Source organism: Garra rufa, chromosome 2 (assembly GCF_049309525.1).
Source record: "Garra rufa chromosome 2, GarRuf1.0, whole genome shotgun sequence".
NCBI classification, from domain to species: domain Eukaryota; kingdom Metazoa; phylum Chordata; class Actinopteri; order Cypriniformes; family Cyprinidae; genus Garra; species Garra rufa.
In genome coordinates, this window is record NC_133362.1 from 47,642,227 (window position 1) to 47,657,474 (window position 15,248).

General features: G+C 44.1%; 1 protein-coding gene across 5 annotated transcripts in view; it reads right to left on the reverse strand.

The window, feature by feature from the left end:
* Positions 1-10,740: 10,740 nt before the first annotated feature.
* The window catches only part of nrxn1b (neurexin 1b), a 179,372-nt gene continuing 174,864 nt past the window's right edge, over positions 10,741-15,248 (reverse strand). For all 5 annotated transcript variants that reach the window (XM_073834315.1, XM_073834314.1, XM_073834313.1 and 2 more), the window contains one exon: positions 10,741-13,083. In XM_073834315.1, coding sequence (XP_073690416.1) covers positions 12,779-13,083 — 305 coding nt within the window. In that variant the 3' untranslated portion in view covers positions 10,741-12,778. The remainder of the gene's footprint in view (positions 13,084-15,248) is intronic.

Genomic DNA, 15,248 nt, shown 5'->3' on the forward strand with positions numbered 1-15,248 from the left:
CCGCGTAACCCATACCGTATAGGATTTTAGAAAGAACCCCAAAACTTGGTGGGAACTTACCACTTATGTGGATTTTAGGAAGTGCACAAAGATCCCGTGCGCACTTACCACTATTGTGGATTTCAGAAAGTGCCCAGGGTTTAGCGTGGGACACTTATATTAAAGCTCCATATTTGTCATAGGATGACAAGAATTAAAATAGGGGAGGAACCCTCCCTGTTTAGAGAGGGGAGCAATGCTACACCCCAATCAGGACAGACAGTCCGCAAACTGTTAGTCGACTGATGAAATCATGGAGCTACTGACCATCATGATAGTGGACACAGACAGCGGACAGACCCCTAACCCCGACTTGCAGGGAGGAACATCCGTCCTTAAAAAGGGCAATGCTCTGAAGGGACCCTTTAGTGTAAAGGGGAGCATACTAGACCCAGTCCACATGGATGCCTACTAGGAGAAGGTGGTGCTCAGAAATTACCCTTCCTCGGAAGGGGAGCATACTCATCCCACTAGGAGCCGTGCTCTAAAACGGGACCCTTGCGAAGGGGAGCGAATGTGCTCAAATCAGGACCTTGAGAAAGATAGGTTATTTCTTCCTAGCCAAGGGAGAAAAATTCACCATGCGGCAGTGGCGCTGCTTTGAGGGAACCCTAAAAGGTGAGCTGCCAACAGCCTGAAGAGGCTTCAATCGTAGGAGCCTTCGCTTCTAGCATGTTAAGGGTAGGTTTCAAACCCTGAGAAACAGGGAGAAATGCCAACACCCGCCAGAAGGTGGTGCTCTAGTAGGACCCTTTCCGCAGAAAGGGGAGCAGCCAAGGTCATTTCAAGGTCCTGAAAAAGGGGGGAACTCCTAGTTAGTCATAGCCTGAAGGGGAGGTGACACTCGACCCGGAAGTCAGGCGCAGACAGGCTCCTAACCCTGATTAACAGAGAGGAAAACCCGCCTGCCAGGAGGCAGCGCTCGGATTTCACCCTTCCTCAGAAGGGGAGCTTACTCCTCCTGCCAGGAGCAGTGCTCGAGAGGAAGCCTTTTCTCAAAAGGGGAGCAATCATACCTGACTCAGGAAGCCTGATGACAGATTCTACCCAAACAAAGGGGAATTTGTCCACACGACAGTGGTGCTACTAACGAACCTTGAATTAAGGTGAGCTGCTGTCGTTGAAGAGCTCTGAGAGGACCCTTTCCGTGGAAAGGGGAGCTACTAAAGTTACTTCAAGTTCCTGAGAAGGGAGCTCCTGGATAGTCATGGTGACAGACTCCTAACCCTGAAGGTCAGGGAGGAACGCCCGTCCCGACGAGGGGCGCTCATTGGGGACCCTTTCCTCGGAAAGGGGAGAGCCCAGCTCGTGCGTGAGGCCTGAAGAGTGAGAATCAGCCTGGACAAGAAGGACAGGCCCCTAACCCAGATGAACCGGGAGGAGAACCTGGCTCTGTCAGCGGGAAACAGTACTCTAAATAAACCCCTTCCGCAGAAAGGGGAGTACTACCTCGGTTGAATCGACCCTGCCCTCGGGCTAACAGGGGAATCGACAGAACCCAGTCTAGGTGGACTTATGTTCCTGTCTCAACGGGACATAAATCCCCCGGAGCAGGAACTTATGAGGATAGACTCCTAACCCTAAAGGCCAGGGAGGAACGCCCATCCCGCCGAGGGGGCGCTCGTTAGGGACCCTTCCCTTGGGAAGGGGAGAGCCCAGCTCGAGTGTGAGCCTGAAGAGTGAGAATCAGCCTGGACAAGAGGGACAGGCTCCTAACCCAGATGGACCGGGGAGAAAACCTGGCTTGTCAGCGAGAAGCGGTACTCTGAATAAAACCTTTCCGCGGAAAGGGGAGTACTACTTTAGTTACTGGAGAACTGAGAAATTGCTCCTTGGAGACAAAACTCAGGAGGTGCTGGAAAGAACCTTTGGCTGATAAGATCACTCCACAGGATCTAAAGTCCACAGAGAGAGTCTGGAAGAGGGATTCTCAGAAAAAGGCCTGCAAAGGACAAATGTTAAACATGCCAAGGGCAATCCTAAGAAAGAAACTTAGGGAGCTTACCTTGAAGAGGACATAAGTCCTATGTCTAACATATGCTGAGAGGGTGGTTTACCGCACGACCTGTGGCGTGGATAGGACGAACACTGCCGTAACCATAACCCGTAGGATCAGAGGGGGAGCATCCGCCGTGAACTCGTCGTGTTTTTCTCTGAGAAGCAAAAACACAACACACAGGCCTGAGACAGTATTAAGTTCTTTTTCTTTATTAAAAGAAAAATATGGATCGTACTCACCCATGAGTGACCTGCATTTAACTCAAACTTAAACAAAACCTGTTTGAGTTAAAATCCAGACCAACGTAATGGAGGTTCTTATGCTTTTTTTTTTTTTTTTTTTAGGACATAAGAACCGCTGAGTGCAGGGAGCTCATGTTGTAGGGCTCGGACCTGGGCCTTCATGGAGTGAAGGACTCAAAGGCAGTGATCTACCTAGCCCAAGTCACATAAATCCAGAAAGGCCAATGAGCCTGTGAAACAGATCAGTGAAAGACCTCCGGTTAGTCCTCCTGAAAACAGCCCAAACCAGCAGAGTGGCCTGTCTATTTAAACCCTAGCAGGGGAGACAGCACCATCTAGGCAAGAGCTTAAAAGAACTGCTTTTCTGTTTTAAAACAAAAAGTAATCAGTAAGCCCACACACAGATATCCGCAGATATCTGTATGTGTAGGAAGGACTACCTGAGGTAAAAACTGACTGAAAGTCTCCAGCCCTAAAGTAGGAAGAATTAACATACAGCTAGCCTCAGACAGCTGTAGTTAATAAGACTGTTCTGCCATGATCTGCATAATCATGGTCAAACTAGTCTAGGAAATCTCCCCCTTTATATGTACACATATACGCATACATAACATGCATATGTATATACATATACATGCACACACATAGCAGAGAGTCGTAGCAAGTGGGTATATGAGAGCGTGCCTCTCGTTACAAACCAGCAATGAATGCACCGATCGCATTCTACTCTCTCAAGAGGTAATCTTGCTTGCGTTCTCCCCTCACAGCTCGGGCGGTGTGAAAGTGCGGGTATCAGATTACCACGCACGTCACAAGCAGGTCTCCGGTGAGAGAATATGCACTCCTAGACAAAGAGAAGGCTGAAGACAGCGAAGAGGGTGTATGTTTACTTCGGCGACTCTTTATACTGTGTCGCCCGGTAGTGACGCACCAGCAGCGACGTGCGCGCCGCAGTGACGTCATACGCTGTCGCCGGCCATTTCATGGAGTTTTTCTATGCATTCTTCAGACACGAGTCACGCTGCGGCGTTCCCCAATAGCGACCCCTAGGGGACGCGGTGAGAGTTCCCTCGGAAGGGAACTGGACTCCGCTTAGGTATCCTTTAATAGAACTGGCTTGGAGGTTTTTATTGGAGTTGAGATGGGAGATAAATGAGGTGACAGTGAGCAGGGAAAAATCAGGGAAAGGTAAACTGTAGGCCGAGTGGAAAGTTTTAAAGCATCTCCATGCTGTAAGATAGGATTGGAGAGTCCTAGGGGAGACTGCTTGGAGAATGGAATTGAGGGATGCTTTGAGGAGGGGTCTTAGAGGGTGGTTTATGGGAATATCAGTTCTGAATAAGGAGGAACTGGGGTTGGGAGCAGGTCCGCCTCTGGAGCCAGCGATCTGAATTTCTGAAAAGCAAAACGAGAGAGAGAGTCAGCAATTTGATTCTTTGACCCGGGGATGTGTTTTGCGGTTATGATGAAGTGGTCATGAGCCGAAATCCAGACCAAGCGTCTTAGCAACGGCATTAATGCGGGGGAATGGGAACGACCTTTATTGATGCAGTGCACGGTAGCTTCGTTTGTCGCAGTGGACGACGATGCTGGTGGCGGACCACTCTTTGCCCCATATGGAGGCTGCGGCTACTAAAGGATAGAGCTCGAATAGCGCTGAGGAAAAAAGCTGTTGGGGCAAATCTGCCAGCTCGGGGGGCCAAGTAGAGGCGAACCATCGGCCTTGGGAGAAAACCTCCGAAACCGACGGAGGGGGCCGCATCAGTATATAACTGGATATCGATTGGGGAGGAAACCAGGTTGCTATAGAAGAAGGATAGACCGTTCCACTGTTTGAAGAAGGAAATCCACAGACTGAGCTCATTGCGGCACGAATCAGTTATGGAAATGCGGTCCTCGAGGGTGTGGACGGAGGATGAGAGGGAAAGGAGGTGGGAAATGAAGGGGCGGTCTTGTGGGATGATGCGCATTGCGAAATTTAGATGACCCAGAACGGATAACAGCTTGCGTTTTGAACAGCTAGCGTTAGTCAACAGGGTGGAGGCTACCAGAATCGTCCTGTCAATTTTTTCTTTGGGAAGGGAGGCCAGGAATTTTTGCGAATCCAAACCGATACCCAAAAATTCGATGGAAGTGCTAGGACCCTCGGTTTTGTCTTGGGCGAGGGGAACCCCGAGCTCTGAAAAAAGCTTTTGGGTTGTCAAGAGGTGTGCGGCTGGGACTGAGTCTGGAGGCGAGATATTTAAGAAATCGTCTAAAAGATGGATCAGATAGGGTAAATTGTAATTGTTGGAGAGGATCCAGCAAATTGCTTCTGACAGCATGTCGAAGATTTTTGGACTGCTTCTGCAACCGAATGTTAGGCGGACAGCGAAGTAGAATTCATTCTTCTAACGGATACTAAATAAGTGCCAGAAGTCTGGGTGAATGGGCATTACTTTGAAGGCGGAAGTAATGTCGACTTTGGCCAGCCAAGCGCCGCGACCTGCCTTTTTTATCAGGGTGATGGCTTGGTCGACGTCGTGGTAATAGAGAGAAAACTCTTCGAGCGGAATGAGGCTGTTAATGCTAGGGAATGGGGAATTATGTGGGGATGAAAGATCGATTATGAGGCGTTTTTTGCCTGAGAATTTCCTGGTGGCGATGCCGATGGGGCTGACTCGGTAAATGCTGAAGGGTGGGACAGAAAAGGGGCCAATCATGAAATTTGAATCTATTTCGTTTTTGATTAGGCCGTCAACTATTTCGGGTTCGGTGAGAGCGGAGTGGAGATTTGGGCAGATGAGACTTTGGGAGGGGAGATTAACGACACCGGGGTGGAAGCCGTGAGCGAGACCTGAAAGAACGTAGTCTGTGAAATAGGGGTCGGGGTGATGAAGCAATTCAGCAGATAAACGAGAAACATTTACAGGAGTCAAAAGATATCTTTTTTGGTTTTTATTTCCAGCTTTATACACGGGACAAACTAGACGGGCGTGAGCACTGCCACAAAAGTTACACACGTGCATGAACCGGCAACGCTGTCTAGTGCACCTGCCGCTATTGAAGTCGGTGCAGACCTGGTTGCCGGAGGATGAAGGGCGGCGGTGGAGTGAGGGAGTAGGGGTGGCTAGGATATTCATGAGGCACGGGACGTGGCTCGTGGATTTGGGTTGGGATGGTTCGGGGCAGGGAGGAATGGATGGATTGGTGAAAGGGCAGTTGGAGGTGGGGTGGGAAAAAGAACGGCAAACCGCGCAAGAAATGTTGCGGCAGCCCGCGCAAGAAATGTTGCGGCAGCCCAGGAACACTCTGTTATGGAGCTCGGTGTCCAGAGCCCCCCAATAAGGACACTGGTTCCACTGGGCTACGCGGATGGCACATTTTACGGCGAACATTTTGTGATACGTGTAAAAGTGGGAACCCCCATATGGCAGGGCGAGTTCAGCGACTATTGAGAGATAGTCGCTGAGCTCGCGTCTCCTGTGGGGAAAGACGGTGCAGATGACTTCTGCGTAACGGGTGAAGGCGATGGTAAACTCGGCAAATGACAGAATGCGTGACTGGACGGGTGCTGAATTTTTTAAGGTGACTGAGAAATCGCCACAGTTGATTTGGCGATCGGCGGGTGAGGGGAAGATTGGTGACAAGAGGGTAAAAAGATCAACATCCGCACCTGCCAGTATCTGGGTTCTGATGGAGTTGGAAACTGGGGGAGGTTCCTGCACTAGAGCGTTTGGTGGGGCTGGAAGGGGTGTGGCTGAGGCCAATGAGAAGGGAGGACGGGCCTGAGGAGGAGGGAAAGTGGCTACCGGGGCTGGTAGTGGTGGTAAGCCTGAGCTGCGGCCGTCTCCTGGAACGGAAAAGAGAGGGGGGAAGAGAGGGGGAATGGCGTGCATCGGGGCCTGCGCGGATAGGGGCGGCTCCTGGGGCGGAGGGGAGAGAAGGGAAAAGAGGGGGAATGGGGGGCACCGGTGCTTGTGGCATGAGCGGGGGAATGCTCGTGCTATGAGCGGAAGGCGGTGCTGCGGGCCATGGGAAGGGGAGCGAAAGGAGAGGCAAAAGCTGCGGACGGTAATCGGCCGCTGGAGTGGGCGAGCTCGTGCTACTGCGGCGGCTTGTAGAGGTGATGGCCGGCTTTCTGCCGGCATGAGCAGCGAGCTCCCGCTTCGAAGATCGAGCAGGAAGGCAGTGGCTAGTGACTGCGTCATCCGGGGCGTGGCCCAAGCTTGGTGACGGCCTTCTGCTGCGTCCTGACGTGGAGTAGGGGGCGCTGCGGCCCGAGCGCATTCTGCCTGAGGCCCTAGAGGGAGGGGTAGATTTAGGCTTTTCCTGCGGTTGTAGAGATGAGTAGAGGGCGAGGAGATCCGCTTTGGAGGAACGGCGTGGGAAGATGACGCCAGCGCTGGTGAGCGCCTTGCGGAGCTCAGCTATGGTCCATTTTTCCTTGGCTGGGGCGCCGGAGAAGGCTGAAGCGTAAGAGGAAGCTGGGGAAGATGCCTGACGCCTGGAAGGTGGTGGAGACGGCGTGATCTGGCGTCTCGGAGTGCGAGCAGCGGCGGTGCGTGAGGGCCTGCGGCCCCGCGATGCAGCCGTGGGCTCGGTTGATGGATCCTGTGGAGCGCTGGTGGCCTGGGCGGCGACCTGGATGGAGGCTGGAGGTGCTGCAGGATTGTCGGAGTCTGAGGAATAATCCTCGGAGGACATGTGTATCTCGGACATATTGCGGCGATTGGGAGTGCCAATGCTGAAAATCAGAGATGAATGAAGGTAAGACTGCTTGGCTATTTAAAGGGACTGTAGTGCTTGGATAGGGAGTGTGATTGCTGATGGTGAATTGGCCGTGTTAATTATCTGTGCGAGCTCCTCCCGAAATTTGTTAATAAAACATCACTATGTGATCAGAGCAAAACTCGGAGATACTGACTGTGTTTTGGATACCCCTGACCGTAGGAGGAAATCCCACGTCTGCCATGTTAACATGCTTAAAGCATACGTGTCACGCTCGGACACTGATGCTAAGGAGGTTAGCATGCCTGTCGCTACTGCTGTCCCAGTTAACAAGTCACTGTCAGAATACTCACCTGAAAGTGATGGGTTAAAATAAATAGTGCTTCGTTGTCGTCTGGTCGTTTGCAGAATTCCGAAGTTATGGCAAACTTGTCAGAAAAACTATCACACTTGACTGAATCTGCCCAAGATGCTACCATCAAGCTTATTGATAGATACCTGACTTTGTTTGAAGGTGCCATAGAATGGAAAACTGTATTTACCTTGGCATAGTTGAATAATAACAGTTCAGTACATGGACATGACACACCATGAGTCTCAAACACCACCATTTCCTCCTTCTTAAATAAATTTGGTGTTTGCAAAAGACCACTGAAAAATAGGTCAATTCCAACATAACACAGACTATTACGCAATAGTCACGATCGTTAATAGTTACGCCCCCAACATTTGCATCGCCCAATCATCATTAACTTCAGTACATCAGTAAAATAAGGAGTCACTGAAGGGAGATGGTTAGCTTAATGCTAGCGCTAGCCTGTTACATTGCAGCACATAAGATTTCACTTACCACATAAACAGAGAGATGACTGCACTGATGATGGTCAATGATTTACGGATCTTGAGCATCACTAACAAGCATCTGAACTTGTGTGGTAAGTGCTGCAGTATAACGTTACACAGAGCACATGCGATCACATAGTGAGAGGAAAATGTCGCCGATTCAAAACAGCAGATTCAACAAACCGCATATTAAAAGCGACTAGAGCTCCGTAATTAAATGTATATTTCCTCCATGTGTGAGCTACTGAGATGAGCTGCTCTGTGAAACAGCCAATCAGAGCAGAGCCCCTCACTAATATTAATGAACCTTCCAAATAAGGCAATAACAGAGCATTTCATTCTAGGGACAAATCCTAGGGTTGTAAATGGACGTGTAAAACCGTTTCTGGAGAATTTTTGCCCTTTCCTATGCCATATACCTTCTATGTAGATATCAGAGAACAATTTAAAATATTGTATCAATGCATTCTATGGCACCTTTAATGATTTCCCTACTACTACCCATGTCATTGAGCATGACATGAACATTGGTTCACATTTTCCTGTCTAACAAAATGTATTTCGTTTTAATTTGTTAAAGCAAGAAACCCAAAATTTGTTTGTTGGTTCTCACCCTGTCTACTTGTTTCTAAACCTGACGGAACTCAAAGATTTTGCACGGACTATCGGAAAGTTAAGCTTTTTTTCTTAATTAAGGAAGACTCATTCCCATTACCACGTATGGAAGACTGTGTGGATTGCGTTGGGAATGCAAAGTTTGTGACTAAGCTCGATTTACTGAAAGCTGGCCGGCAGTCACTGGCAGGTACTACTCACTGAGAGAGCATCTGAGATATCTGCTTTTGCTACCCTTGATGAATTCCTGCAGTATTGAGTTATGGCCTTCAGTCTCCGAAATGCTGGAGTTGGAGAGACTAATTTCCATAGTGTTGACTAACATATCGAATTGTGAGGCTTATTTGGATGATGTTGTGTGTTATTCAGACAACCCCTTAACTCTAAGGTACAAGTTATTGTTGATTTCCCAGTTCCTAAAACCAAAAGAGAACTCTGTCGGAATGACTGCTTATTACAGACTTTTTTTTTTTTTTTTTTTTTTTGTAGGAATTTCTCTGATGTTGCTGTTACTAGTTTGCTACGTAAAACAGTGTCATTTTAATGGACTTTGAAATGTCAGTCTGCCTTTGAGGCATTGAAGACCTTACTTTGTAGTGCCCCTGTACTCTCTGCCCCATGCTTTGATCAGCCTTTTTTGTTGGAAGTTGATGCTAGTGGAACCGGTGCGGATGCTGTCTTACTACAGACTGATCCTAATGGATTGAATCACCCAATCATTTTTTTTAAAGAAATTCCTCAAGCACCAAATCGGTTACAGTACCATTGAGAAAGAAACTCTTGCCTTAGTCCTTGCACTTCAACATTTTGAAGTATATGTTGGTTGCAGTTCATAGCCCATTGCAGTTTACACAGATCATAACCCTCTTGTTTTTCTTAATTGTATGTCTAATGCTGACCATCGCCTCATGCATTGGTCGCTAATCTGTCAAGTTTACAATCTGACCATTTGTTATAAAAAAAAGGTTTACGTTTTATTTAATGGATGAGGGTGTTATAAGTTGATGTTATACTGCCCTCTTGTGTGTCTATTGTGTCTATGCATGTGTATGCTGTGTTACAGGTGGGCATTCCTGAGCTAATTAATTAGAGATTGCCATTGGTCCATTTCCTCACCTGACCCAGTTATATGCTGCACACCAAACACTCTATGGAGGCCGTTGTTCATTTGTCGTGCTTTTTGCCAAATTCATTCTCCTTGTTGCTTCATATGTGATTTTTGTGTTAATATTTTTGTCGATTTGTTTGTTGTAGAGTTACATATTAGAGATATTGGTGAATTATTGTGTTTGAATCGAAATCTGATTATATTATTATTAATTATTGCCCTAATGGTGAAATTTGGGGGGGATTTTCAATGCTTCACGTATTTTATTACAGGCACTTTCTATTTTGTGAAGCTCAACAATCTTGTTCTGTACATCAGAACTATATTCTTTGGTTTTACTCCTTGTGATGATGATTAAGGGAATTTAGACTTTGTGTTCCTCATGTTTATAATCCTGTGGCTGGACAGTTTCAGTCACCCTGGTGTGCTACAAAATGTAAATATAATTTTTTTTTAATGAACGATCAAAAAGATAAATCAAAAAGATAAATCAGATTTATTTTCACAGCCGCCTTTGCTTATATTTACCAAGGATGCCAATATTAGTGGGCGGCTCTGTAAACTTGTGTGAAGACAAGCTCTTATACTTATTTGATAATTCTACCAGAGAACAAGTGCTGTAGCAGAAACAAGAGGTCTGCAGAGACTGAATCATTTAGATTTACCCATAATTCAATTGAACAGAAAACACTTATATGTTAAATACACTTGGTAGCAATGATATGGTAATATGTAATATGTAATAATAGACTTCAGGACAATATAACGTTGCAAACAAATTAATAATAATGTAATAATAATAAATGCGCTCAGGCAGTTTGGGGTGACTTGCCTGGAATGCTACAAAGTCGTGAGTCGTGATTTGAAGACGTGATTTACGGCCTCAAAAACCTGCCTGAATTACACTATGCCCTAAAAGTATACTCTTTTTTTTGAAGAAGAAGAAGAAGAAAAAGTACATACTTTTGAGAAGAATATTAGGCACACTTTGAAACATACTACTTTGTCAGAACGGATGCTTTGTTGCTTAGTTATGTGCATCCTGTAACTGTTTAAACAGCCCTGACAATCATCTTGTCACAGTTAACATCACCCACATTTCATTTAATTTGATTTCCTACCATAGTGGAGAGAAATTAAAAGGCATGTTGATCTGCCATCAGGTGCTCTGCTCATGTGTTTGCATAATGGTTTATTTAAAAAATAATGACCAAAGGTATCATTATAAAAGTTCACAATGTTGCTACAGATTAAATATAACATGCATAACATTAAATAAATATATTTTCATTAGGTTGGACATTGATTATTTATCACCCAAACCCATTCATCCGTCACGCATATCAGCCATGTTTGTAGTTTTTAACACATTTTATGCGTGTTTGTAGTTATAATCAAACCCTTGTCCACTGCCCAATGTGTTGTGTGCAATATTAGCCATTAGAGTGTGCATTGATCTGCACTTCACTGTATCCGGAAGCAGAGTAGACCATATAGGAATCTTTGGCATGTATTTGTAAAGTTATTTAGTTAGTAGAATGTCTGTTGGGAGATCATCACAATAAAGAGTTAGCAGATATTAAGCAGAAAGTCTACTAATATTCTAATGAGAGTTGAGGCAAAAGTTGTAGTTAATGGTTTGTTAATAGCAATAATTGGAATTTAAAATATACTGTGACTATGAATTATGTCCAAAACAGACATTATCTCTGTAAATACACACCTACAATAACAACAACAAATGCTGGGAAATATTTTCTCCTTAACATTTTCTTCTAAAGACGTTACAATGCTAAAAGAAAAATGTATAAATAGTGCTAATCAGTGGTAATATATAAATAATAGTAAAAATGTAATATATATATATAAAATACACTAACTTATTAACTAACTATAAATACATACTTACATAGAGTAAAGCCGTGCATTCATCCAAGACGGGAGAAAATGATTCATTCTGGGTAATATTTTATTCACTTGATTAATGTTTTAAAACTATTTTAATACAATTTGAAAGTCTCAGAAATAAAATACTGTATAAAAAAGTAATACAGGTCTAAAAAATAAGTCAAATTAATTTTAACGGTTCTCGTGTTTAGCTCAAAATCAGTTTCCCTGTCCTTTTAAAAGTAGAAAATGAGGCAGACACATGGACAGACACATACTCTCAAAACAGAAGTAAGTGAACGAATCTGGTTTATGATTACATTTTAAGGGTGTGCAAGCACAACTGAACATGGATTCATCCCATCTGTCACTGCAGGCTGATATACATCTCATGGGAGTTCAGGTGTGGGTTTATTGGTAGTCATATGTCTTTAGAAGGCTCTGGCATGGTTTTTGTTTTTGTGTGTATTTCAGAGTACCTTCTAAAACATGGACCGTGCATGTGCACACACATAGTCTTATGAAATTTTGAACAATCATTTGCAGAAAACAATTAGCAGGTAACATAATGAAAAAAAAAACCCACAATTTAAATAAAAAATGGCATTGTTGATATTATCTATAAATTCTATAATAGACACATTTAAGATTCATTTGTAGTCTTTTCTGACAAGGAGTAGATAAAGTTTGCATCCTCAATTCAACAGGTTATAAAACAAATTTGTGACAGTCCAAAAAGCACACAGTAGTGATTTTACTGTATAGAAACATATTAAATAAGACATTAAATCCAATAACTGAGATATCCACAACTGTTTTGCAGCCATATGTTTGCCAGAGATACTGGTGTAATCTTCTTTTCCCATTTACCATCAGCTGTCAGATTTATATTAGCTCTATAAGAATTATCAAGTCGAACCACTGAGAGATGTGATCTGTCCTTCCTCATTCTGTCTTTCTTCAGTGATGCTTCAGGAAAACAAAACAAAACAGAATAATGTTTTGTGATAGTCTATTGCTCACTCTTTATTCATTCTTCTTTGCATTTGTTACACAAGAAAGGGCCAGAGTCTGGGTGGATTTGGTCATCTTTCCATCACTTATAGGAGCTGTTGGGTATTTAATCAGCTTGTCTGATTAAACATCTGATTCCAGAACATCTGGAAGTGGCTGTCCTTCTGTTCTGTCATCCATTCCAATGTGCATGAATAAATATTGAAGATTTCCGTTGTACCGCTGTTTAATATATGACTAAATGCTTTTCCATAATCTCTCAGTTTTTGTTATCTTACATGAGTAGGTCTAGTGTTTGACTTTTGTGAGAACCACATAGAATCACACATAATACTCCTTGTTTTTGTTTTTCTTGCCCTTGCTGACACTACTGGTTCCGTCCACTGGTTTCTCCTTTACAATTGTTCCGTTTGACTGGGCTGAATTGCAAATGTAGTTGCGGCTCTCATCCACGTGATATGATCCTTCATCACGGTTGCGGTATTTGTACATCGCATATAGAAGAATGAGGATGCAAAGTGCGGCAGCAACGACAATGCCGACCACCATGCCAGTGGTGCTGCTGGACTCATGGAAAACCTCTGACTGACCAGGATAGCTCTTCACCCCAGGGCCTGTAGGGTTAGCTGAAGAAACAAAAACACCAAGGGTCAGTCCATCAACTCTATCTAACCAACAATTTGAAATACTGTTATCTGAGTAAATGTAAGATACTTTCAGCTTTCCCACACAAATGTGCACACACACACACACACACACACACACACACACACACACACACACACATGTTGGGTTTACATGTTTTATGGGGACATTCCATAGGCGTAATGGTTTTTATACTGTACAAACCGTACTTTCTATCGCCCTACACCTACCCTACACCTAAACCTAGCCCTCACAGGAGATTGTGCACACTTTTACTTCATCAAAAAAACTCATTGTGCATGATTTATAAGCCTGTTTCCTCATGGGGACCTGAGAAATGTCCCCACAAGGTCAAAATCTACTGGTATTCCTATCCTTGTGGGGACATTTGGTCCCCACAACGTGATGAATACCAGGTGCACACACACACACACACACACACACACACACACACACACACACACACACACACACACACACACACACACACACACACACACACACACACACACACACACACACAGAAACTGATGCTTAGCTGCCAGTTTCCTGCTACAAATATGCTGCTGCTTCTTATTCAGAGATTTTGAAACTGACTTCAAAACATGACTTCAAAATGCAAGAGCTCTTTCAGTATACTATAAAGCTGAAAATATATCATTATGTGTGAGACACCCCTCATCTTCCTGAAAAGCAGTGAGGTCAAACCAAGATCATAAAAAGTAAGTTAGTACCTTGAAAAACACCATATGATTATATTGTAGGTGTTCATGCAATTACATGACCACAGGCAACATCAAAATTCAACGATAAAACAGGCAAAACAGGCTACTTAACATTCATAAAGCACTTACAATGTTAAAATAGCACTGTCAGGATTTATTAAAGATGTGCAGTGAAGAATTAGTGCTGAAAGGGTGTGGAAAAGGAGTTATTTTTGCACCTGACCTTATTAAATATGCATTTAGGAATTTATCTTTCACACTGCAAAAATGTTTTTCTTAATTAGATTTTTTGTCTTGTTTCTAGCCAAAATATCTAAAAATTCTTAAATCAAGAAGGATTTTCTAGACAAGTAAAAATTGTCTTGTATTCAGAAAAACTCACATTTTTGTTGCTTTGAACAAGCTAAATAATCTGTCAGTGGGGTAAGCAAAAATAAAAAATATTAATTTAAACAGAAAACTTTTTTTTTTTTTTTTTTACCCCACTGACAGATTATTTAGCTTGTTCTAAGCAAAAACTCACTTAATTTTATTTATTTATTTTTTTTTTCTGAAAACAAGAAAGTAATTTTTACTCGTTTAAAAAAAACCTTCTTGATTAAAGAATTTTTAGATATTTTGGCTAAAAACAAGACAAAAAATCTAATTAAGAAAAGCATTTTTTGCAGTACAGATGCAAAATGTATTTGAGTAGAGTATTAAAACTGCAATATACTAATGTTTGAGCTTGTCAAATTACTGGTATTTGTGCCATTATTTAAAAGCATGTCTTAAACTATTTTGCACTTAAAATGGCTGCAATTTTTGTTGCTAAAAGGAGGCACCGCAGAGAACGTCTAGGTTATGTAGGTAACCCTCGTTCCCTGAAGGAGGGAATGGAGACGTTACATATGGGAACTCGCCTGAGAGACCAATCATCTCTGAGCCTTATTCAAAAGGCCAATGAACATTGGCGAGTGGTATTTGCATGCCAAGCCACTCCCCCGTACACACGGGTATATAACGTGGCGGCACGCACCACTCATTCAGGTTTTCGCTGAGGAGCGGGATCGAGCCGTGTCAGGTCGTGGCAGGGGATGTAACGTCTCCGCTCCCTCCTTCAGGGAACGAGGGTTACCTACGTAACCTAGACGTTCCCCTTCAGTCGTTTCACTACGACGTTACATATGGGAACAGACCCTATGGAACAGGCCACAAACCAGACACCGCGTTACGCACAACACCGTGTGCTGACAGGCGGACGTGTCAGCAGACAGATATGAACGTAACCTTCCCAACGCCCTGAGGACCGGTAGGGGGGGCCCCACAGGGATGCCAGTTGTACTGAAGCAGAGGTTGGGGGGGCGGAGCACATGAGATCTTTACATGTGGAATGAAAGTAAATTCAATATATCCATAAAACTTTTTAGGGATATACGAGG